The sequence below is a fragment of the Struthio camelus genome, chromosome 2 (assembly GCF_040807025.1).
Source record: "Struthio camelus isolate bStrCam1 chromosome 2, bStrCam1.hap1, whole genome shotgun sequence".
In the NCBI taxonomy this organism is placed as follows: Eukaryota; Metazoa; Chordata; class Aves; order Struthioniformes; family Struthionidae; genus Struthio; species Struthio camelus.
In genome coordinates this window covers 595,971-620,917 of record NC_090943.1, presented here as the reverse complement: position 1 = coordinate 620,917, position 24,947 = coordinate 595,971, and the positions used below count along the sequence as shown (strand labels likewise).

General features: G+C 66.0%; 1 protein-coding gene across 1 annotated transcript; it reads right to left on the bottom strand.

Annotated features, from left to right (window-relative positions):
- LOC104141626 (uncharacterized) lies at positions 1–24,947 on the bottom strand. Its single transcript, XM_068933859.1, has 11 exons — positions 24,913–24,947; positions 21,975–22,101; positions 21,446–21,589; positions 21,128–21,277; positions 19,194–20,475; positions 10,230–10,323; positions 5,232–5,349; positions 4,874–4,996; positions 4,266–4,370; positions 3,849–3,938; positions 1–1,415 (listed from the first exon to the last, which is right to left on the bottom strand). The coding sequence occupies exons 1-11, from the start codon at positions 24,934–24,936 to the stop codon at positions 10–12; spliced, it is 3,663 nt and encodes a 1,220-aa protein (XP_068789960.1). The 5' UTR covers positions 24,937–24,947; the 3' UTR covers positions 1–9.

The window sequence follows — 24,947 nt, the reverse complement described above, 5'->3', positions numbered from 1 at the left end:
CAGCCCCTCCTACTTGTATTTCGACAAGGCTTCCAGCGGCACCTGGATTTGGGTGCAGGACATGAGGAGCGGGTGCATGGGGAGAAAGGGGTTGAAGGACTCCCCATCTCTGTAGCAGGACAGGATCCTCTCCTCTGTGTGCACACTCTGATGCACAGTGAGCTCCTTCTTATGGCTGAAGATCTTGCCGCACTCGGTGCAGGGGTAGACCCGCTCCACTGTGTGGGTGAGGTGGTGGGTCCGGAGGTTGCCCTTGTACTTGAAGCTCTTCCCGCACTCCAGGCAGGTGAAAGGGCGCTCACCAGTGTGGATCCGCTTGTGTTTCATGAGCGTGGTCTTGAGGTTGAAGGTCTTGCCGCACTCGGGGCAGACGAAGGGGCGCTCGCCAGTGTGGATGCGCTGGTGGGTGATGAGCGTGCCCTTGCGGTTGAAGCTCTTGCCGCATTCTGTGCAGGTGAAGGGCTTCTCGCCCGTGTGGATGCGCTGGTGCTTGATCAGCTCGCCGTTGTGGCTGAAGCACTTGCCGCAGTCGGCGCAGGCGAAGGGTCGCTCCCCGGTGTGGATCCGCTGGTGCCGTGTCAGGTCACCATTGCGGCTGAAGCTCTTCCCGCACTCGGAGCAACCAAAGGGGCGGTCGCCGATGTGGATCTTCTGGTGCAGGATGAAGGTCTTCTTGGCGCAAAAGCCCTTGCCGCACTCGGCACAGATGAAGGGGCGCTCACCACGGTGGATCTTCTGGTGCGTGATGAAGTTGGCCTTGCGGTTGAAGCTCTTCCCACACTCCGTGCAGGAGAAGGGCTTCTCGCCCGTGTGGATGCGCTGGTGCAGGATGAAGGTCTGCTTGGAGCAAAAGCTCTTCCCACACACGTTGCACTCGAACGGCTTTTCCCCCGTGTGGATGCGCTGATGCCGCATCAGGTCGCCCTTCTGGCTGAAGCTCTTCCCGCAGACGGTGCAGGTGAAGGGCTTCTCGCCCGTGTGCACGCGCAGGTGGGTGATGAGGTTCCCCCGGTGCTGGAAGCTCTTCCCGCACTCGGTGCAGGTGAAGGGCCGCTCGGCGGCATGGCTGCGCGGGCGCCTCGCCGGCTCGGCGCCGGGGACCGCAGCACTGCCCTGCTCACGGATCGGCGACGGTTTCTGCCCCGCGTCGCTCGTCGGCAGGACGGGCGCTGCTCCCTTCTCCAAGTAGAGCTCCATGGGCTCGGCGGCTGCCCGCGGCCCCTCGGGCCCTGCCGGGCCCCGCCGGAGCTCGGCCGCGTCGCCCTGCACCGGCTGCACCGTCCACTGGCTGACGCAGGGCTCCGGCCGGAGCGAGCCCCGCAGAGCGGCCTCCAGGCTTTTCACCAGCAGAGCCTTGTCCGGCTTCACGTCTTCCGGCTCTTCCTTAAGCTGCTTCTTGCTGCCACCTTCACTACCTGCCAAGAGAAGAGGGAGCCCCGTTACCACATGCCACGGGCAAGCGATGAGAGCAGGAAAGAAACCCGCAAGCAAAAAGCTGAGGAGCCTCAGCCCAAGGCGCGAAGCCGCGTACGCCCCTGCTCCCGGGGACTCGCTGAGCCAAACCCGTGCCCGTCGGGAAACCTCCCCCAGCGCCAGCGCTCGCCGCGGGAGCCCGGAGCCGGCAGGGCCCTCCAGAGACCCACACAGCCCAGTTCACCCCCCGCTGCACTCCCAGGACATGTGCAGGCTGCATCGACCTGCGCTGGGCTAGCAGAGCTGCATCCGCTCAGCGCGGGCACAGCGGCACCACTGCGGCATCCGGGCAGCAGAGACCAGAACGGCTGTTCCCTGGAGCACCGCAGGACTCTGGAGATCCCTGGGCACGGAGGTGAGACTGACAGAGAGCTGCAGAGATCTGGGCTACGGCGCTGGTTTAATGCGCCCAAGAGTTCCTGGGTGCAGGGGCAGGGAGATTCTGGGTGTGGGAGAAGAAACAGCCCTTGGCACCAAGCTGCACCGCACTCGGATCTGTCACCGTGCCTCCAGCGTGCTCAACGATGCCTCGTGCAAGCTCTGCTCCAAAGGCAAATGTGCTCAGAGGCTATGTCCATAGTTTAAGTCTAAAAGTCCCTTTTCTGCTATGGGAGGCACCTCTGAAGACACCAGGAAGAGCACCCGAGCTCGACAGGCAGCTGCGCTGGATGAAGGAGAGCCGTGAGGACCACGATGACATTGAAGCCAGCAGGGAGCCAGGCTGGGGGCTCTGGGAGAAGAGAGAGAAAGCAGCAGGGACTTCCCGACACAGACGTTGGAGCCCCGGCACCTCATGCCTGCAGTCCACCGTCAGCTCGTGTCCCAGTTACCCAAGGGAACTGGGAGGAGGGCAAAGCTAAACGCGGATAATGCAAAGCACGTGCAAGTAGAGGCGATGTACTTCACCGAGACATATGAAAGCACAGGATGACACTGCAAACATAAAGGGGAAAACGTTCATTCGAACAATGAAAAATATACCCTCGTGAGAGGTTTCCACTGCTGCATCTGTCCTCGTAAGCAGACTGCCCCTCTCCCGTGCTTCATCGCCGGGCGGGCTCTCTTCCTCCCTCCTGCCTGCGCGCAGCCGGCGAAGGGCGCCTTTGCCATCAGCGAGCCCGCTGCCGCCCCAGGGGCTCGGGCCGTTCCCGCGTGGCCCGGGGCAGCGCCGTCCCACGCCGAGGTGGCTCAGGTGGTCGTCCGACGCCCCGCACTCGCCGCCTGGCTGGCCCCTGCAGCCTCTCCCAGCCTTCGCGGTTGCCTTGCTGCGCCGGCCCCCGTCGCTGCAGCTGGCTGCGCTCAGGAGGAGCGCCCGCGACCCCAGCTTTCCCCCGCGTCCGTGTGCTTTGTAACAGGCCTGCTCACTAATGCATCGCCACCTGCGCATCACCCTGCGCCGAGGGAGACGGCGATAGGCTCTTTGCCAAGAAGTCAACATCTCCTGATCCCAGAAGGCTCCTGGAGGGTGGGAGGCAGACCGCCTGACAGGCCAGCCTGTCTGCTAAGCAGCGCTGAACAAACTTCTCGTCCAGCCCATCTCTGCAGATCCCAGGGCTGTGCCGTGCCACCCCGGGGCTACCGTCATCTACTGGCACCTCCGGGGCTTCGGTCCCGTCCCGGGGGGACCATTCCTTCACTTCCCATCTCCCAAAGCTTAGCCGTGGGGGCCAGGGACATCACTACCTCCCTCCCCGCTTTGCAGCCAACAGCACCGCCAAGAGCTTATGTCCCATTTGGTAACCGTTTCCAGCAAAGCCTGGCTGCGTACCTACGCTGGTTGTGGGCTTTCCACTTCTATTAACCTCTGAAAACCTTCCCCAGGTCCATCAGCAGCCAACCGAACCCCCACGGATCTCCTGGACGCCGTAAGGACGCTTCAGCCAAGTCAGCCAGCCAGAGGATGCCTTAAGATCAACTTCTGCACGAGGGTGATAAAAGCACTCGGCCTGTTTTCCATCAGTCGGGCAGGACACCAGCATAGCCAGGCTCTTTGCTGGTTGAACGGCTCCGGCCCTGCTCTGCGCGGCCGTTGCAAGAGGAGCCTGTCCTCGCTTCGCACGGAGCTACAGCGCTTGACAAGCCAGAGGGACTCACGCTGCACTTCAGTTGCTCCTGTCTCCGTTTTAAGTCACAAACTGTCCATCCAGTGCCTCCATGCACCTTCCAGGGGTTGTTTGCGGTAGCGCCTCTCTCAAAATTTTCAGTTATTTCAGCTTTTCTCAAATGCAACACACTTACGCTTTTCACTCACGCGGTGGAAATAAACAGGGGAGAAAAATCCCTCCCAGGGCTCCGGGCTCTCCGTTCGCAAGGCCGGTAAGGGCTCCCGGGTGCATCCCCGGCTCGCCCCGTCCCACGGCGCGGGAGCCGCTCACCTGTGCCGCGGCCACCCCGGCCCGGGGGGCCCCCCGCGCACGGCTCCTCGTCCGGCTCCACCTTCACGATGATCTCGGGCTTGGCGTCGCCTGCAGCGGGAGAGCGCGGCGCTAGGCGGGCGGCGAGGGCGCCGCCGAGGCCGGGGCGAAGAGCCAGGCTGCTCCGCGACCCGCGCGGAGGCTCGCCGGCAGCGGCGCGGCCCGGAGCAGCCCGCCCGCAGCGCCCCACGCGCGGCGTTTGCAGCGGGAGCATCGCCCCCACGGCGAACTCGGGCACGGGGACGTTGCGCGGGGACCTGGCCGAGCCGGCCGGGGAGGCAGCGGCGGCCAGAGCGCCCTGGCGCACGGCCCTGCGGCGCCGCGGCCCCGGGTCCCGCCGCGGAGATGCAGCCGCCCGCCCTCCCCGGCCCCACTCACAGGCGGAGGCGTCGGGGGGCACCTCCCTCCCCGGGTAGGTCTGGCAGAAATCGCCGTACGCCTCGTCCTCCGGCTCCGTTTTAATGACGAGCTCCGTTTTGATCCCTGCGGAAGGGGAGACGCGGCCGCTGAGCCCCGCTCCGGGGACGGCTGCTGGGGCAGCGCCCGCCCCGAGCGGCCTGCCCGTGCCGACGCTGGCCCCCGTCCGCTGCCCCGGCCCGAGGGCAGGACGTGCCCCCCCCACTTCTTCCCGGCAGCCCTGCTCCGAAAAGCGGGCCGAGCGACTCGCGGCACCCCGGCACGCGGGAGCAGGGGCTGCGTCGGCGCCGCGATGCCTCTGCGGCGCCGTTTCCCGGGAGGAACCTGCCACGTTAGGGCCAGGCAGCTCCAGGCGGGTCGGGGCGCCGCGAGCTCAGACCTCCAGCCGAGCCGGGTCCGCAGGGACCGGCTGCCCCGGCGCCGGGGCGAGGAGCAGCCTCGGAGAGAGGCGTCCGGGCCGCGGGTGCCGAGCATCCCCTGCCGCGCCGGACGTCCGCCGAGGGGACCGGACGCCCCGCGGGGCTGCAGGTCTCACCCAGCTCCCGGCCCTTCCCGGCGCCGCCGCTCACCGGGGCTGGGGGAGCCGGGGGCAGCGGCCCTTTCACCCAGGTCCGGGGGACGGCCGATGTACATCTCGTCCTCCGGCTCCGTCTTCACCACGACGTCGCGCGTCGCGCCAGCCCAGCCCTCTCCTGCGGGAGAAGAGCCGCGTCCGGGTTCGCCGCGCGCTGCCGACCGCCCGGGTCCAGCGCTAGGCGCTGCCACCTGCTCCGCCGCGGCGGCGAAACCCGCCGTCCGGGGGCACCGGGGTACCCGCCTCCGCCCAACCGCTCTCCCACGGGGCCGGCGAACCCCCTGCCCGGCCGCGGGCACCAACAGCCCTGCCGGGCTCCGTGGGGTCCGGGTCCCCGGCCCCGACCCGCTCACCTGCACCGGGGGCGCCCGGCGTCCCGCCGAGCTTCGCTGCCCGCAGATCCCCCGCGAACGGCTTCTCCTCTCGCTCCATCGCGAGCCGCGTCTCCGGCTTCCCTCCTCCAACGACGACCTGTCCGAGGCAAAGAAAAGCCTCGTGCCACCTTCCCGGGGCACGCCTGCAAATGAGCCCCCCCGCGGCGACAAGCCAGCCCCAAAGCAGGCAGCGGCGGCGGGCGGGAGGGGGCACTTCTTTTGCAGCCGGGGTCTGGGAAGGCCCCGGACACACGGATGCGCCGGAGGACACGTCGGCTCCAGGTTCCCTTTCTCCCGCGCACGGAGGCCGTGCCGCTTCCTCCCCTCCGCCGCGCAGCCCTGCCCTCGCCCCCAGCCTGCCGCGGGACGCTGCCTGCCTCCGAGGGGGCGAGGAGCAGCGTGCCGGGGGCACGAGCCTGGCGGCGCACGGCGAGGGGTCGGGCCACCCTGCCGTTGCCCCCATCACCTCCGCCACGAGCTGCGCCTTTTGGCCTGCCAGCAGCGGAGATGATGCCACGCATGGGACAACGGCTGACCGGCCAGAGGGCAAGCAAGGCTGCGATGAAGCCCGGCACAGCTGACAGAGGTAGGCTGTGCCGGATGAATTTGCTAAGCTTCCCTAGATGGCTGCTGCGCTCAGTTTTCCTAAAAATCACGGAAACGTGGTAGCTGGAACCTCTCTGGAGTTTGGCACCGTGCCACGGGGAGCACTCGGGCGAGAGCTGTGCAGAGCTGCCAGGGGAAGGGCAGGGCAGAGAGGTGCAGGAGACTCTCCTGCAAGGCGAAACGTCCGGCTGGTTTGGGCCGCCAGGAGCTTTGCTCGGGATCAGTCGACCTCAAACGCTTTCGTTAGCAGGGATGCAGCATCGACACCTGCTAACGAAGCACCCTCGGGAGACCTCATCGTGCAGAGGAGGGGACGATCTCGCTCCAGAGGAGCCGAGTGACCGTGCGGGCTGGTGTCACCGCAGTGGAAGAACGTGTGACGGGACAGAGCCAGGTCCTCGGGGACCCGGAGCAGTCAGCCCAGCTGCAGGAGAGCCCCGCTGCAGAAGTGACAGAGAAGAGCTGGGTGCACTGACCCGTCCTGGGACAGCCCAGGAGCCAGCGTGACGCGGCCCTGACGAAGGACAGCGCAATCCCAGAACTGCCAGCAGACGCCTCTCCCGGGCCGATGGGGAAGTTTCAAGCCCCGAGGCGGCACTGGACAGTTCTGGTCTCTCACACTTGCGAGAGAGGGATTGGGACCCAAGCCGGGGAGGAAAAGGGCTGTTCTTCACCCAGGGGCGAAGAGCCAGAAGGAGCGCGAGTCCGAGACCAGGCAGAGGGACCGGCCTGCTGCCAGCACACGTCTCCGAGGGCAGGCGGCGGGGAGAGCGAGCGGGCCCAGGGAAGCGCCAGCAGCGACCACGGGAATCAGCTCCCGGGCCGAGGAGAAAGGTGCTGCAGGGGGCTGAGCTAGCATGGAGCTGGGCACAACGCACACACGATGTCCCTGGTGCGGCTGCCAGGGCCCCTGACCCCGGACCCCCACTGCGCTACGCTTCCCCTTCCTGCCCCGTTTGGCCCCGCACACGCAGCAATTACACACAAACCTCAGGTACAACGCAAAGCAGAAACCTCTCAACAACGCTCTCTGCTCTTTGCTCACGAGGCAGCCCAAGAGCAGCTCCCCGTTCGCACGGCTTCCTGCCCGGCCCTTTCCCCCAACACACCCCGACCCCCTCTGCAAAGGGGGGGATCTGTCCCGATGAGGCTCTGCGCTCCGGGGGGCATCGGCTGCTGCCATCCAATTTGTTTGCAAAACCCTCTGCACCCGGCAGGCCTCAGGCAAACTGCAATCACGGAGCAGCCGCAGCCAGCCCCTTCCCACCCCCCCAGCCCCAGCTAGCCCCCCCGCTCCCTCTTGATCTTTATTTTCCGCAGTCTCTTCCTGGTTGGTCTCGCATCCTGATTTAACTGTGCGGTGCAGAGATTATCCTTCCTTCCACCTCGTAAAGGAGGAGGGTGAGGAGAGCCGGCCGAGCCGGAGGTCAGGGCAGCGCCGTGCTGCTCCTGCCCGTCCCCGGGCCCGGACCAGGCCCGCGCCAGCGCTGCAAGCGAGCGCGAGCGAAGCTGGGCGAGCAGCTCAGCAACGCTCCCTTCCCTCTTTAATCCGCCCGTCCGCAAACTCGCTGTCAGATATTACTGAACGGGCATAAAAAGGGACAGGCAGCATCGCCAGGCAGCAGGCAGGGCTTCCTGCAGCTCGCCAGCATCGGCCGGAGCTCTGCACGACGCCCCGCTGCCCGCGCTGCCCCCACCGCTCGACCAACACAGCCGTCCCGTCGCATCAAAGCGGGTGGCAGCACCAGGGCCGAGACCTGCGCCCGGCCCCCTGGCCCCGACCGCCCCGCCGGCTGGGGACAGCACCGCGCAGGGAACGGATTCAGGAGTTGAGACCGAGCCAGGGAGGTCTCGGTGCTTCGGCAAGAGCCTGAGCAGAGAGAGGACGGCTGCATCGCGCCTCGCTGCAAACCTCCGCTGCACCCCCAGCCGAAAGAGCCCCTTCCGCGGGCACCTACCTGCCCCGCAAGCACCTCTTTCCCTCCGCAGCAAGCGGCGACACCCTGGGTCTCCCGCAGGCCCACCCCAACCCTGGGCAGACCCAGGGTTTCACCAGAACCAGCAGGCTGCCGGGCAAGAGCAGCAGGCAGACGGGCTTGGGAGGAGAGCCTCCAGCACGCGGCGCGGCGCAGTGCAAGAGCTGCACGCTGCCCGACCCGGCCAGGAGCTGCCGGGCCAGGCTGCAGGATGAGGCCCGAGCCCGGGGTCAGAGGGCAGGGTGCAGAGCTCCGCTGGCAGGAACACAGCGCGCAGGGCAGGATGCCGGCGTTTGTTTTGTTTTTAAACAGGAGAGGATTTGCTTTTGGTGGGGCGTCTCCCAAAGGTGCCCTGGGGCTCCCTTCTATTGCCTTGTGCCAGCACTCCCGGTTAAGCCAAGGAATGCAGGACTAGCCTCGTCCTGGCAAACCCCGTCAGCGGGGGTACCCTCCGGCCAGGGGATTTAAGACTAGCTTCATCAGGAGCCAGCTGGAACATCTCGCAGACTCCACCCGTATTTATCTGCACCCTCTGAAACCACAAACTGGTGATTCTCCTGCCTCCCACCCCGTCTTCTTCACTCCTCCCAGTCCGCTAGGGAAAACACAATCCTAAAGCACATCTGCACCCAAGACATGACCCCTTTCCTGGCCAGCTCCTGCCTTTCCTCTCCAGGATCTGGAACTACCAGAGTCCTGGAAGAGAGCGCAGATGGTTTGTTTATTACTTACTACTGGTAGTTCGGGACTCCTGACCGTGTTTTTGCCCACGGCTTTTCACACAAGTTTATAAAACTGAACACAGAAGTTCCTGCAACTGGAGCCGCTGGTTGCACGAATCAAGAAAAGACAGGTAGCAAAAGCTTTCGTTAGAGCGTCAGCCTGCGCTCAGGACGCTGCCTAAACCTGACTCCAACCGCCAATTAAAAAACTACGTAATGAAACCAGCCCAGAGCTTACAAGCCACGCAATAATAAGTGCCGTTCTGTTTTATTAGGGTTTACTTGTTACGTCCTATAGCGGACGCTTCACAAACAAGCTGAACATCGCTGGCTGCGGGGCGCTGCACCTGCCCCCACCCAGCCCCCCGGGAAAGGGATCGCCTTGCTCGCAAGCAGCAGGATGATCAGGACCTGCATTTTCAAGGGAGGCCCTGGGGGGGGGGGGGGGGGGCTGAGAGGGGTCCAGCGCGCACCAGGGCCTCCTGCCACCGGCACCCAGGTGCTGTGTGCGCTGCTCAGCGGCCCCAGACCACGCGGATGCTCTGGAGGACACCCCCATTTCCCAGGGCGGAGAGGGAAACAGCCGCCCGCGCCCCAGCCTCGCTCGGCAAGCGGCGCTAGGGCTTTGCCTCCTCTGCCCGGGGGCCGCGGCGGTCCGCGCCCCCCGCTGCAGCCCCTCGCCCGGCCGGGCAGGACAGGCTGCCGCGGCGGGGCGAGCGCGTCCCGGCCCCAGGGACCCCCTCCCCCGCACGGCGCTGCCCCCCCCGGCGCATCGTGCCGACCCCCACCCCGCCATGCGCCCCCACGCATGGTGCTGCTCCGCCGGCCCCCCCCCCATCTCTCCCCCATTGCGCCGTCGCGCACGGCGCTGCGCCCCTCGGGTCCTCCCGCTGCGCCCCCCCGGCTCCCCCCGCTGCGCCCCTCGGGTCCCCCCCCACTGGGCCCCCACCTCCCCCCGCTGCGCCCCCCGGCTCCCCCCCGCTGCGCCCCCCGCGCACGGCACTGCACCCCCGCGGCTGCCCCCGCTGCTCCCCCCGGTTCCCCCCGCTGTTCCCCCTGCGCACGGCGCTGCACCGCCCCCCCGGCTCCCCCCTCCGCCCCCCCCGGTTCCCCCCGCTGTTCCCCCTGCGCACGGCGCTGCACCGCCCCCCCGGCTCCCCCCTCCGCACCCTCCCGGTTCTCCCCGCTGCTCCCCCCGCGCACGGCGCTGCACCCCCGCGGCTGCCCCCGCTGCTCCCCCCGGTTCTCCCCGCTGCGCCCCCTGCGCACGGCGCTGCACCGCCACCCCGGCTGCCCCCTCCGCCCCCCCCGGTTCCCCCGCTGCTCCCCCCGCGCACGGCGCTGCACCCCCGCGGCTGCCCCCGCTGCTCCCCCCGGTTCCCCCGCTGCTCCCCCCGCGCACGGCGCTGCACCGCCCCCCCGGCTCCCCCCTCCGCACCCTCCCGGTTCTCCCCGCTGCTCCCCCCGCGCACGGCGCTGCACCCCCGCGGCTGCCCCCGCTGCTCCCCCCCGGTACCCCCGCTGCGCCCCCTGCGCACGGCGCTGCACCGCCACCCCGGCTGCCCCCTCCGCCCCCCCCGGTTCCCCCGCTGCTCCCCCCGCGCACGGCGCTGCACCCCCGCGGCTGCCCCCGCTGCCCCCCCGGCTCCCCCCGCCGCCCCGCGGGCTCTCACCGCTCCGCGCCCGCCGCCGATGGCCGCCGACCGCCGGAGCGCCCCGGGGCGGGCGGCCGCGCGGGGCGAGGCAGACAAAGGGCTCCGCACCCCGCTGCATGCCGGGAGCTGTAGTCCGCCCCCCCCCCGCCGCCGCCGCCGCCGCCCCCCCCCGGGCCGGCAACCGGCAACCGGGACCCGGGCCGGCGCCGCCGCCGCCCTGCAGCCCCCGGCGGCCGCGCCCGGAGCCGCCGCTGCGCCCGGTGCTGCCCCGGCCGGGGGGGCTGCAGCGCGGGGGCTGCTCCTGCCGGCCCCCCCGGACGGGGCGCCGCAGACCCCCGGGAACGGCCGCCGCCGGGGGCCTGGCCGCGGCCGCCCGGGCGAAGCGGTGCCACTGGGCTCGGGCTCGTCGGCAGTGGGATTCCCGGAGGAACCGACTGCAGGAGCCCGGTTTCGGCACCCAAAGCCGGCTAGAGCGGCGTCCCCGTCGCCTCCGTGCCTGCCGCAGCCGCCGGGAGCGGCCCGGGAGAGCGGGAAGGGGGCTGCTCCCCTCGCCGTCCCGGCCTGGCGCCTGCGGGCTTTCGGGGACCCATGTGCAAAATATCCCTGGGAGACCCTGCGCGAAGGAGCTGCCGGCGCTGCTGGGGACCGCCGCGGCTGCCGGCAGCGGGGTAGCCGTGGCGCAGGCTTGTACATCATGTGGCGGCTGACAAAGCTGGGGAGGGCGCGCTGGTGGGCGGTTGATGAGGCTGTGAACAGCCGCCAGGCTCGGCCAGGGAGGGCAGGGACGGCTGGAGGTGAGGCTCCCTCATGCATGCCCCGCTGAGCACGGCACCGGCCATGGAAAAGGTCTGCCTGAAGGTGCCTGGGGTCTGGGCTGCCTCCTGGGGGCACACGGTGGCCCCGGCCAGGCCAGCCCTCAGCCTCCCGCTGCCCGCTCGCGCGCAGCGGCTCTCCCTTTCCGTGTCGCGCTCGCCCGCACTGCCGCTTCCACCAGGTCCCTATCCTGCAGGCTGCCGGTCTGGTGCCGCTAGCAGGTGCGAAATGCAGGTAAGTTCCCGGGGGAGCAGAGGAGCGTGCAGGTGATGTCCCAGCGGCTGGTCCTTTTGGAAAGGACTGTATAAGGGGCCGTTGCTTTATATGGGGATTGGTCAAGACTTCTGGAGGCCTTTGGGCAAAGGGGCAAGAAATAAGCCTTTCTGTGAGCCGGCTGCAGCTCTCCGTGCTGGCAGGGCACAGAGGGTGTTTCTCCTGTGCGTGCTTTGCTGGAGGCAGGTGAGGACGTGAGAAGTCGCTCTCCCACCCGTTTGCTGCAGGTCAGTGCGGCGCTTTCCCTGCTGCTCTCCCTGTGTCCCCTGTGCGCACGCGCGTTGCCCCGCTCTGCGTGTGACACCTTTGCAGTCGGTGCGTGAGATTTCCCTCCTGAAGGCAGGTCTTTCTCACCTTTGCTGTGTCTAAGCCTGCCTCTTCAGCATGGGGAGCACGTGTCTTGTGATGGAGATGTCTCTCCTCACGCAGATCATTCGTGGCCTCGCAAAATGGGAAAAATCAGCCAGGAAGAGGTCAGAGCTACCCCGTCAGCGCAGAGCGCAGCAGGGCTTTCAGAGAGGGCGTTCTTCGGCCTTAGTCCCGGGCGAGGTGCCTTGCACACAACTTGGCCATTGCATCGCATCAGGGTCAGCAGCACCTCCCTTGCCCCCCAGAGGCTTGCGGGTGAGTCCCCCACAGCCCCGTCGCCTTCTGCGCCGGCTCTAGATGGTGCCGGCCCTCGCCGGTCTGATCTGAGGGCCGAGTCCACCTTGCCAGCTGTGTCGGCAGAACTGGGCACCTCAAGGACGAGGGGCTGGAGAGGAGCAGGGCTGGGAGAGGGCTCCGCTCCTGCTGCCGCCGCAGCGGGGTGACGAGGAGCAGTCCCCCCCGCCGCGGTCTCTGCGGCACCCGGCCGCCTCCGCAGGGCGGTGGAGCGGGTAAACCGAGCCGGGGAGCTGCGGTGGCTCTGCCGGCACCTTGCTCTGCTGCCCTGGCCGCTGGCCTAGAGAGCCTGCAGGCAGAGCAGCACCCGCCCAGGCCACGGCTTCAGCTTTTCACTGCCATTCGAGAGCAGAATCGGCTTGGGGGGCTGGAAATGCAATGGGCTGATTCATCCCCATTGTAGCAAAAGCGTGACATAAGGGCAAACTCTTAAGGGCGAGGGTAGTTTGCTTGTGGAACAATTTCTCAAGGAATACTGTGACCAGTCATCACTCAGAGACTTTAAACCTTGCCTGGACATTGCTCCCACCAGCCAGCCATGGGCTGTGCGGGGCCTGCGGAAATGCTCAGACTGGGTATTAAAAAGTCCTTGTCATCCTGAAGTCTGTTGACCTTCCATAGCTGGGTTGGCTACCCTGGCTCCTCTCTTACTCTGGCTTGAGCTCAGCACCCTGCGGACTGGCCCTGCCATGGGACTTCCCATTCCCCCCTGCAGAGCATCCTCGCACCCCCCTCACCTGGGCAGCCCCAACGCACAAGCCTCCCCCGCTGCGTGCCCCTGAGTTTTGTGACCTCTGCCTGCTCCTTGGGGTGCAGGTGGGCTGTGACATCCTCACACCCACTCGCGTTCCTCTGTCCTGGCGGCGGCTCGACACCAGCTATTCGCATCTCCTCCCCAGACCTGCTCTCCAGGTCGGTAGGAGATGGCTTTGTGCTGGTAATCGTGCACTTGCACCATTCCCCTCATTACGTGCACACACTCCTCGGCTTGAAGCTGAAACCACGATGCTCTTCTGAGCAGCCAGGGCGTCCTTAAGCATGGCACAAATGGTGCAAAAACAACTGGATCAGCTTGGGAAGGTGGCACATTCCCAGGCCGAGACCAGCAGAGACCAAGCAAGTGACAGGGAGCCAAGAGGGGAGACAAGGGAAAATGGGGAAGAGCTTGCAGAAAGGGAAATGGTCAACCACCACTGCAGGGGCAGGAGCGTGAGCAAAGGAGCAGGAACAGAGAGCAAAGATGCCAGATGTGGCTGAGCCTTCCCCTCCAACAAGCTCCAGGCTCCTAAATCCATGTGCTGAGCCAGGTTCCACGAGCTTCAGTTCTCACAAAAGCAGAGCTGGGACTCAGCCTGGCACTGCGCGGGTTGTACCAGCTCCCTGCCCGGCTCAGGCACTGCTTCACGCTGGCACCCGTCACCTTGCAACAGCAGGCGGCTGCTCCTTGCCCTGCCGCTGCCGCCAGGGCTGGTCCGCGGATCTGCCTCTCTCCAGGGCCACTCGCTCCGGGAACGGGCTGCAGAGCCTGGGCTGCAAGCAGTGCGCGAGTGAGGCGAACACCACTGCAGGAAGGGTACTGCAGGGCCAGCAGACGGAGAGGCAGGGGCTGGTGGAGCAAAGAGGTGAGGAACCCTTTCGGGAGCACAGAAGAGGCTGCCATGAGGACAGGCCTGAGGAGCTGGGGTGGTACAGGGCCTCCGTCTCCTCCCCTCTTCCTGCTCCCCAGGCTGCAGCCCAGGCTCCTCCGTGTCCCTCTCCCTGCACACTACTTGACAGCAATTGCTCCTAGTGCTTCTCTTTTGGCTTCTGGGTTTATCCAGAGGGGTAAGGCGGGGATGGGAGATGCAGTCGTAGCCACGGCATTGCAAACGCATCTCAAACTCACTGCTGGGGGCCTGGGACAGGAGGGGGAACCTGCCCAGCATCGCGGGCTGCGCAGAGGCGGGAGCCGGAGGGGGGGCTCAGCCGACGGCTGCCTTCGCTTGCCTACGTCCTTTCTATCCTGCTGCCCAGCACCTGCAGCGAGACCCCGGCTGCAGGGCACAAGGGCACGAGGGCACTCGGCTGCTCATTGCTTTGGCAGCGGTGAGAAAGGCTCAGAAAGGAGCTGCAGGAACAACTGGGAAAGCTGCGCTGAGCCCAGAGCAGCCCGGGGCGCTCAGCTCTCCTAGGAGAAGGCTGGAGACACCCAGGGGCCTCCACGCGGGCACAGGCGGCTCTTCCACCCAGCAGCCCAACACCGCAAGCCCGCAGCTACAGCCAGAGAAACAGGTTGGAAATGGCTTGTGGGGGACCACTGCCTGGCTTCTCCCCAAGGGCCAGTAAAGCAAGGGGGAACATCCGGGGAAGCAGCCAGTGCTGGCAGCACGTTACAGGCGTGTGCGGGAGGTGCTGGTGCGGGTCCACAGCCACCAACGGTGTCAGCCCGCGAGGTCCGTGAGTCCTTTCGGAGCTGGAGCCGCAGGCAGTGGCAGCACCGGTCTTACCGCAGCCCAGCGTTTCGGAGCCAGGACCCGCAGCCTGCGGCTGCCCGCGCTGCCGTTGGAGCTAGCAGGAGCAGCACCAGCAGACCACTGTTATCCTCGCTTGGCTGCGCTGCAGAGGAGGGCAGACACATACACAACAGCCCCTGGGATGAGTTTATTTTCATTTGTGCTTTTCTGTGACTGCTCGTTATTCTACCGTCAGTAAAAAAGAAAATTATGGTGTCATCTGCTGTACTTGGCCATAAAAGTCCAGACACTATTAACAGAGCACAGGCTGGCAGGGAGAGAGCACACGTCCTCTGCTGTGATGGGAACTTGTGCAAGGCAGTATCACGCTGCACCTTGCCTGGGGTGCTGCTGCGAGCACCATCCCCTGGAGGCAATAGCCTCTGCTGTTGCAATTCAGTTAACGCTGAGATTTGTAAAGTGTTCATCAGAGAAGTTGCATTGCATGAAATCTATCAGCAGAGCATGAAAATTGCAAGCGTTGTCCAGTTAAGCAGATGGCGTGTCCTGGATTTGACTGCAGCCTCTCGGACGCAGAGCTGCAGCAGGGGCAGCTTCATGGCCGTGGTGCAGCCCCGAGGCCCTCGGCGGGCAGGCAGGGGCTGGAGCGCTCTGCCTCGCCGAGCCCTGCACCCAGACCCCGGTGCTGCTCCGGGAGACAGGCACCGGGACAGGGGATGCGGGGGCCGTGCCGTGCCCAAAGACACCTGCGGCGTGCATTGGTGTCTGCCAGCAGCAGCATCCCTCTGGGGGGATGGCAGCGGTGGGGGCCAGCGAGGACCGCGGTGTCTCCACTGAGGGCACCGTGTCCGCGTGGGGATGCCAAACCTGCTGCACCAGGCAGCGGCGGGAGACACGGCCGTGATGCTGGCACAGCCTGGAAGCATTGCTTTTCACCTCCCAGCGTTTGGGAGACAACTCGGGTTCCTGCTCCAGAGATCCCGTCTTTCCCCTTCCTCCAGGCCAGGGCTCAGTCTCTGCTGTGTCCCAAAGGCTCTCAAGCACAGGGGAGCAGCACTAACAGAGGTGGGGGCTCAGGAGGGGTGTGAGAGATGTGGGGATGTTTATGTGGGGAGGAATACAGGGACGTTGTCAGAGTATGCAGGGATGCGACAAGGAAGCCTCAGGCCCAGTTGGAATTCAATCTGGCAAGGGATGTCAAGGACAACAAGAAGGGGTTCTTCAAACACATCCAGAGCAAAAGGAAGACTAGGGACAATGTCGGCCCGCTGCTGAATGGGGCGGGTGCCCTGGTGATGAGGGATACAGAGAAGGCAGAGTTATTGAATGCCTTCTTTGCTGCAGTCTTCACTGCTAAGGCCAGTCCTGAGGAATTCCAGACCTTGGGGACAAGAGAAGAAGTCTGGAGAAAGGAAGACTCTCCCTTGCTGGAGGAGGATCAGGTTAGAGATCTTTTGTCCAGACTTGACCTCCATAAATCCATGGGCCCCGATGGGATGCACCCACGAGTGCTGAGGGAGCTGGTGGATGTTATCGCTAGGCCACTCTCCATCATCTTGGAAAGGTCCTGGAGATCAGGAGAGGTGCCTGAGGACTGGAAGAAAGACCATGTCACCCCAGTCTTCAAAAAGGGCAAGAAGGAGGAGCCAGGAAACTACAAGCCTGTCAGCCTCACCTCCATCCCTGGAAAGGTGATGGAACAGCTCATCCTGAAGGTCCTCACTAAGCATCTGGAGGACAAGAAGGTGATCAGGAGTAGTCAGCATGGATTCACCAAAGGGAAATCATGCTTGACCAATCTGATAGCTTTCTATGATGGGATGACTGCCTGGGTAGAGGAGGGGAGAGCAGTGGGTGTTGTCTCCCTGGACTTCAGCAAGGCTTTTGACACTGTCTCCCATCACATCCTCCTAGATAAGCTCAGGAAGTGCAGGCTGGATGAGTGGACAGTGAGGTGGCTTGAGAACTGGCTGGATGGCCGAGCTCAGAGGGTTGTGGTGAGTGGCGCAGAGTCAAGTTGGAGGCCTGTAGTTAGTGGTGTCCCCCAGGGGTCAGTCCTGGGTCCAGTCTTGTTCAATATATTCATCAATGACCTGGAGGAAGGCACAGAGTGCACCCTCAGCAAGTTTGCTGAGGATACTAAGCTGGGGGGAGAGGCTGACACACCAGAGGGCTGTGCTGCCATGCAGAGGGACCTGGACAGGCTGGAGAGGTGGGCAGAGAGGAACCTCATGATGTTCAACAAAGGCAAGTGCAAGGTCCTGCACCTAGGCAGGAATAATCCCATGCACTAGTACAGGCTGGGGGTTGACCTGCTGCAAAGCAGCTCTGCAGAGAAGGACCTGGGAGTGCTGGTGAACAACAAGTTAAACGTGAGCCAGCAGTGTGCCCTTGGGGCCAAGAAGGCCAATGGGATCCTGGGGTGCATTAGGAAGAGTGTTGCCAGCAGGTGGAGGGAGGTGATCCTGCCCCTCTCCTCAGCCCTGGGGAGGCCTCACCTGGAGTACTGTGTCCGGTTCTGGGCTCCCCAGTACAAGAGAGACCTGGCACTCCTGGAGAGAGTCCAGCGGAGGGCTACCAAGATGATTAGAGGGCTGGAGCACCTCTCCTAGGAAGAAAGACCGCAAGAGCTGGGCCTGTTCAGCCTGGAGAAGAGAAGATTGAGAGGGGATCTCATCAACGTGTACAAGTATCTGAAGGGGGGGTGTCAAGAGGATGAGGCCAGCCTCTTCTCCATGGTGCCCAGCAACAGGACAAGAGGCAACGGGCAGAAACTGAAGCACAGGAAGTTCCATCTGAACCTGAGAAAAAACTTCTTGACTGTGAGGGTGACAGAGCATTGGAACAGGTTGCCCAGAGAGGTGGTAGAGTCTCCTTCGCTGGAGATATTCAAAACCCGCCTGGATGTGATCCTGGGCAATCTGCTCTAGAGGACCCTGCTTGAGCAGGGAGGTTGGACTAGATGATCTCCAGAGGTCCCTTCCAACCTAAACGATTCTGTGATTCTGTGATCTGCATGTCCTGCATCAGGGCCAAGAAGAGCATCCTGCTGCAGGTTTCTCAGGCACGCTGCACAGGCTCCACGTTTCGGGTGCGACTGAGCGTTTGCCCTCGGCCTTAAAGCGGAGCGCAGCTGTCCCGGTGCATCGCCGTACGGCCGGGGCGCTGCCTGCCGGGAGATGGGCCATGCGCCGGGAGAGGCGGACGAAGCGTTTGGCCTCTCACTGTGCAAACACCTTCCCCGCACTGGCACACCAGGACGGCAGCCTGCCAGAGCGCAAGGCTCCTGCGAGCACCGCAGCTCCTCAGTTGCTCAAATAGCCCGCGGCGTTCTGCCAGCCCCCTCTAACCTGCTATGCCTTCTGCACACCAGTCCCTGCTGGTTTTCACACCCGCTTTCTCTCCATTCACGGACGCTTGTGCTTGCGATGGGGAGCAGGACAGCGTTGAGCATCCACCGCTCACCGCAATGGGCGCTTGATCTTCTTCCCATCCTCTCCTCTCTCCACGGGTGATGCTGGCACAGTCGCTCAGAGGAAACCCCGGCCAGGCGCTGAGCGAGCTCTGCTGAACCACCGCTATGACTGGCCGGATGCTTCCGCTCACTGACCCTGTGCCACCAAGAAAGCAGCCCCCAGACACGTCGCTGGAGTCCTGCCTCTGCTCCGACACACCACCCGCCCTGCACCACGGTATTTCTGAAATACTTGCATCTCCTGAACATTGCCCAGCTGCAGGGAAGGTCAGAGTCCGACACTAGCCGCAGAGGCCGTGGTAGGACTCCAGTCACACCCCGTCACGGGCAGCCAGTTCAATTTTGAGTCACTGTGAAACTTTTATAAGGCTGCGCCAAATGACTTTGGTGTTTACAGCTGCTCCGCACTTGCGGCATCCGAGAAGCCAGCTTTGCAAGTGGCAACAAGCTAGTGTCACAAATGACAAAGGGTTGCAAATTGCTTCTCACGTGGAAGCATTTAATTTACCCAGTCAGCTCTGCCTCTATGGACTCTGCCATCTAGCCCCGAAGCTCAGCCACTATGTAGGACAGCAGAGAGGGAAAACGGGAACAAGGCATGGGAAATAACTCGGAGGCAGAGCGGAGGAGCGTGGGACACAGGCTAGCAGCGGGCATGGACGAGGCAAGGCTCCTTGCACAGCTCCGGGAGCAGGAGAGGAAGGGAGCCGGCCCGGGCGCTCGCAGGGCGAGGATTCACCCCCCCGCCTCGCCTGCGCTCCCCGACTGCCAACGCCACAGGACGGAGGCCGCCCAAGAGTTGCTTTTCTTCCCCTACTGCACTTTAATTTTCCGTTTGCAAAAGATGCCTCCCTACTGCTTCCCAACAGGTCTCACTGCACTGCTCTGCCTGCTCCCCTCAACGCGCCTGACAGCACAATGCAATGCTTTGAGGGCAATTACTTGTCTAAGTAAACAGCCACATTTCTGCAAAAAGGATTTTATTAAACTATGAGAAAACACAAGTCAGTCTGAAAATTAAATGACACGATGCCCCATGATTTCAAACGCGCACACAGAGCCTAACGCTTGCCCTGGTAACAGGCAAAACAGTATTATGTAGAACCCGAGAGAAAAGCCACTGGCTCCTCCACGGCAGAAACTTGAACCGGGTAACGATATTCCCTAAAAATCTGAGCAGTCCCCTCCTCCCAGGCACTACACGTTATTTCAAACTAAATAATATACAAAGTAGTTCAGAAAATGCATACAGCAGGTCCCACAGTAAACCAAAATCTAGAAAGAAATGCATGCCCCAGGACTCCTCACTCCTTTGGGTCCTCCTGGGTGGCCAGGATATGGGCACAAATAGCATCCCTGATCTCCCGCGCCTCTCGGGAGCACGTGCTCGTGTTGATGGGCGCGCTCTCGGGCTGAGTGAACCGGTTGAGCAAACCATCCGTGTCCTGGGACCACTCTGTGCAGAAATACTCACCCTTCGCCTCGCAGATGTTGTGGAGGGTGCAGCAGGCCACGATCATGCGGATGGCGTTTGCCACGTTGGCATCCAGCCGGTTCTGCAGGCAGCGCCACCGTGCCTTCAGCCTGCCGAAGGCGTGCTCCACAACCACCCTGCAATTGCCAAGGGTTTCGTTGAATTTCCGTTTCCCAGGGCTCATGTGGCCGTGATAAGGTGTCATCAGCCACGGCAGGAGGGGATAGGCAGGATCCCCCAAAATAACCGTCGGCACTGACACACCATTGATAATAATGTCATTGGGAGGGAATAACGTTCCCGCTTGTCCAAGCATGTATATGCCTGACCTCATCAGCACTTTGGCATCATGGACCTTGCCAGTGCTTCCTACGTTGGTGTTCATGAACCTGCCCCGGTGGTCCACCAAGCCCTGCAAAACCAGGGAGTAATACCCGTTGCAGTTTGCATATTCGTTGGCTCCTTCCGGAGGACAAACTATGGGAACGTGCGTTGCATCAATGGCCCCCGCACAGTTTGGGAAACCCATTTTCTGAAAGGCAGCCCTTATTTCAGGAATGTTCTTCATGGCCACAACACGTGGGTAAACTACCTTAAGGATTGCATCGCAGACTTCCATCACCACCAGCCCCACTGTTGACTTGCCCACACCAAACTGGCTAGCCACAGAGCGGTAGCAGCCTGGGGTGGCCAGCTTCCAGATAGCAATGGCCACTCGCTTCTGCACAGGGATGGGCTCCCTGAACTGCGTGCTCTGGCGGCGGAGGGCCGGGGTGAGCTCCTCACAGAGCTCCAGGAAGGTCTGCTTCCTCATGTGGAAGTTCTGCAGCCACTCCTGATCGTCCCAGGTCTGCAGCACGATGTGGTCCCACCACGCCGTGCTGGTCCTCTTGCTCCAGAAACGCCGGTCAACGCATGGTGACTGGGCAGCGATGGCAGCGTTCATCATGTCTTCCCAGTCCGCCATGAAGGTGTCATCGTCGTCTTCCCAATTCAGCACCCGCCGACACCTCAGGAAAGCCCGGAAGGCCATGAATCGCCGCTCGGCACGCCTGCCCCACAGCATGAACAAGTGGCTGGCCATCAGGAGCAGCTCGTGTAGCGGATCCCTGGCTTGGACCACCGGCAAGAAAGAACAGAGGTGAGCAGCAGGCAGGACCAGGAGAGCCTCAAGTCACAGCTGCTGAAGTCTGCTTTGGCCCCAGGGCTCACGGAGGAAGCACAAGGCATCACATGCCAGTTCCTAGAAAGGCAGCGTCCGTACTCCAGAAACACGGGGTATGGCCTGAAAGGGGCCAGGCAGACGCAGAGTGGGCCCCATGGGGCAACCCTACAGTTGCGGACAGTGCGGCTCTGGAGCAGTAAGCATGCTTTGCTCTAGTTCATGCTGGCAAGCGCCAGGACATGAGCCTACATGCCATGCAGCAAGCCCAGGAGGGGCTGGGCAGCAGGCAGGACTGTCTCAGAAAGGGAAGTCCTCCATGGGAGAGTGCCAGCTGGATTTCTGCTCCTGCGCTCCACAGCACTAACACCTTTCATTCTGGAAACTGGCACGATGAGGCATCCTGAACAAGAGCTCTCATGCCCTCACTGAGGCGTGAACCCGCCCGCAGAGACGGTGCTGGGCTGGGGGACACGCGCCAGGAATCACACCGCCGAGCTCCAGCAACGGCCCTGGACTTGCTCAAGGCACGCGGCAAAGCGGCCGGTCCTGCCTTGGCAGCTCTTCCCGCGCTGCACGGCCACTTCCGCGGGAGTCACTCACCCGTGCAGGAGGCGTTCAGGATTCCTCCGTTCCTCCTCTTCCCGCAAGAACTGCAGACGAGCGGCTCGCTCTGGCCGTCCCTGCCGCGCCGTTCTTCCCCTCGCTCCAGCTTAGACACCGGCGAGGGTTTGGGGCCTGCGACGCCGGCACCTGCGGGGGACAATCGCCCTCCCTGTCACCGCAGGAGCGGAGCAGCCGAGCGCAGGGAGCGGCCGCAGCCGGCTCGGGAGCACAGCGGGACACGCGCGTGGACGGCTGCCTCCCCACCCGGCTCCCCCAGCGCTGCACCAGTGTCAGGGGTCTCCCAGGGTCACTCACCCATGCTGGGGGTGTCCAGGCCTCCGGGCCGCTCTCCCCAGAGATTTCCCATACGCAGCTCCCCCAAGAGATCCTCAATGTGCAGTTCTTCCCCTCGCTCCAGCTTGGAGAGAAGATCCAGCTGGGGGCCCGGTGTTTCTGCTCCTAGGGGAGGGAATCGCAGTGTCCTTCACCTAGGAACTAGGCGCATCCTGGCCCTACACAGGATATTCCCCTTGGCAAGGCAAGCGGCAAAGCGCTTCAACACTGCACACACAGCTGTACGTTTATCTCGGTGCCCTATTCCTCCAACTCCTGCCCTCCAGGCTCGGGAGTCTCAGCGTCCTGGAGGTGCCCACCGGGCAAAGCCAGCCTTCGGAAAGCGCGCAGCTGTCCTCGGTCTCAGAAGCACACCAGCAGCGACAGCTGCGAGCACAGGAGACAACACCCCGCTTCCTGACAGCCTTCCCTGCGGCCCCGGTCCCAGCAGGCCTCCTGGCAAACACCCCATCCTGCAGGCTCTGAGGGCAGCCAGGGAAAACCCTCTCACCCAGGGAGGCCACCAGCTCGTAATTCTCCCTCATCACATCCCAGTAAAGGTCCTTCTGCCATTCTGCCAGCTCTGCCCACTCCTCCGGGGGGAAGTAGATGGCCACGTCCTCAAACGTCACCGGGACCTGCAAGAGCAAAGGGTCCCTGCTCAGCGCCCCCCCGGCCGGAGAGCTGCACCCGGCGGAGACCAGCCTAGAGGGGCAGCGAGCCCCGGGGACCCCTGCTCACAGCCCTATGGCACGGCCCCCTCGAGGGCTGGCTGGTTTGGGGTGGCGGGTGCCCAGACCCGTCTCTCAGTGCACCCTGGCTGTCCCAGCCGCTATGCTCCCCCGGGCCGTGCTGCGGGGCAAAACCAGCTCGGCCACACAAAACCCTCCGGGGCTCTGAAGACATATACAGGAGGGATGAACGGGCTCGTTTCACGGGACCTTCCCATCTCCGCCGGCCCCGGGAGCTGCCCCGCCGCTTCACGCTGCCTGCCGAGCCCCAGAGCGCCCGCCGAGCCGGGCGAACCGACGGGGAGGGATCGGCAGCCCCGAGCCGCGGCCGGGGGCTGCGGGCACGGAGGGGCGGGCGATGCGGGGCCGGGGGCTGCGGGCACGGAGGGGCAGAGCTGCGGTCCCGGCAGTGCGGAGAGGACAGCGCCGGGGGGTCTACGGGCACCTCTGTGCCCGCAGCCCCAGCCTGCACCGCCGGCACCTTCGCGCCCACCACCCCCGGCCCCACACCGCCGCCAGCCCCTGGCCCCGCACTGCCCACCCCGCACCGCCGGCACCTCCACGCCTGCAGCCCCGCACCACCCGCAGCCCCCGGCCCCACACCGCCGCCAGCCCCTGGCCCCGCACTGCCCACCCCGCACCGCCAGCACCTCCACGCCTGCAGCCCCGCACCGCCCGCCCCGCACCACCCGCAGCCCCCGGCCCCGCACCGCCAGCACCTCCACGCCTGCAGCCCCGCACCACCCGCAGCCCCCGGCCCCGCACCGCCGGCACTTCCACGCCTGCAGCCCCGCACCGCCCGCCCCGCACCACCCGCAGCCCCCGGCCCCGCACCGCCGGCACCTCCACGCCTGCAGCCCCGCACCACCCGCAGCCCCTGGCTCCGCACCGCCGGCACCTCCACGCCTGCAGCCCCGCACCACCCGCCGCCCCCGGCCCCGCACCGCCGGCACCTCCACGCCTGCAGCCCCGCACCACCCGCCCCGCACCACTCGCAGCCCCCAGCCCCGCACCGCCGGCACCTCCACGCCTGCAGCCCCGCACCGCCCGCAGCCCCCGGCCCCGCACCGCCGGCACTTCCACGCCTGCAGCCCCGCACCGCCCGCAGCCCCCGGCCCCGCACCGCCGGCACCTCCACGCCTGCAGCCCCGCACCGCCCGCAGCCCCCGGCCCCGCACCGCCGGCACCTCCACGCCTGCAGCCCCGCACCGCCCGCAGCCCCCGGCCCCGCACCGCCGGCACCTCCACGCCTGCAGCCCCGCACCGCCCGCAGCCCCCGGCCCCGCACCGCCGGCACCTCCACGCCTGCAGCCCCGCACCGCCCGCAGCCCCCGGCCCCGCACCGCCAGCACCTCCACGCCTGCAGCCCCGCACCACCCGCAGCCCCCGGCCCCGCACCGCCGGCACCTCCACGCCTGCAGCCCCGCACCACCCGCAGCCCCCGGCCCCGCACCGCCAGCACCTCCACGCCTGCAGCCCCGCACCGCCCGCAGCCCCCGGCCCCGCACCGCCGGCACTTCCACGCCTGCAGCCCCGCACCGCCCGCCCCGCACCACTCGCAGCCCCCAGCCCCGCACCGCCGGCACCTCCACGCCTGCAGCCCCGCACCGCCCGCAGCCCCCGGCCCCGCACCGCCGGCACCTCCACGCCTGCAGCCCCGCACCGCCCGCAGCCCCCGGCCCCGCACCGCCGGCACCTCCACGCCTGCAGCCCCGCACCACCCGCAGCCCCCGGCCCCGCACCGCCAGCACCTCCACGCCTGCAGCCCCGCACCACCCGCAGCCCCCGGCCCCGCACCGCCGGCACTTCCACGCCTGCAGCCCCGCACCGCCCGCCCCGCACCACTCGCAGCCCCCAGCCCCGCACCGCCGGCACCTCCACGCCTGCAGCCCCGCACCACCCGCAGCCCCCGGCCCCGCACCGCCGGCACCTCCACGCCTGCAGCCCCGCACCGCCCGCAGCCCCCGGCCCCGCACCGCCGGCACCTCCACGCCTGCAGCCCCGCACCGCCCGCAGCCCCCGGCCCCGCACCGCCGGCACCTCCACGCCTGCAGCCCCGCACCGCCCGCAGCCCCCGGCCCCGCACCGCCGGCACCTCCACGCCTGCAGCCCCGCACCACCCGCAGCCCCCGGCCCCGCACCGCCAGCACCTCCACGCCTGCAGCCCCGCACCACCCGCCCCGCACCACTCGCAGCCCCCAGCCCCGCACCGCCGGCACCTCCACGCCTGCAGCCCCGCACCGCCCGCAGCCCCCGGCCCCGCACCGCCGGCACCTCCACGCCTGCAGCCCCGCACCGCCCGCAGCCCCCGGCCCCGCACCGCCGGCACCTCCACGCCTGCAGCCCCGCACCGCCCGCAGCCCCCGGCCCCGCACCGCCGGCACCTCCACGCCTGCAGCCCCGCACCACCCGCAGCCCCCGGCCCCGCACCGCCAGCACCTCCACGCCTGCAGCCCCGCACCACCCGCCCCGCACCACTCGCAGCCCCCAGCCCCGCACCGCCGGCACCTCCACGCCTGCAGCCCCGCACCGCCCGCAGCCCCCGGCCCCGCACCGCCGGCACCTCCACGCCTGCAGCCCCGCACCGCCCGCAGCCCCCGGCCCCGCACCGCCGGCACCTCCACGCCTGCAGCCCCGCACCGCCCGCCCCGCACCACCCGCAGCCCCCGGCCCCGCACCGCCCGCCGCCCCGTGCCCGCCGCCCCCGGCCGCTCTCACCTGGGCGCCGCCCGTGCGGGGCATGGCGGGGGGGG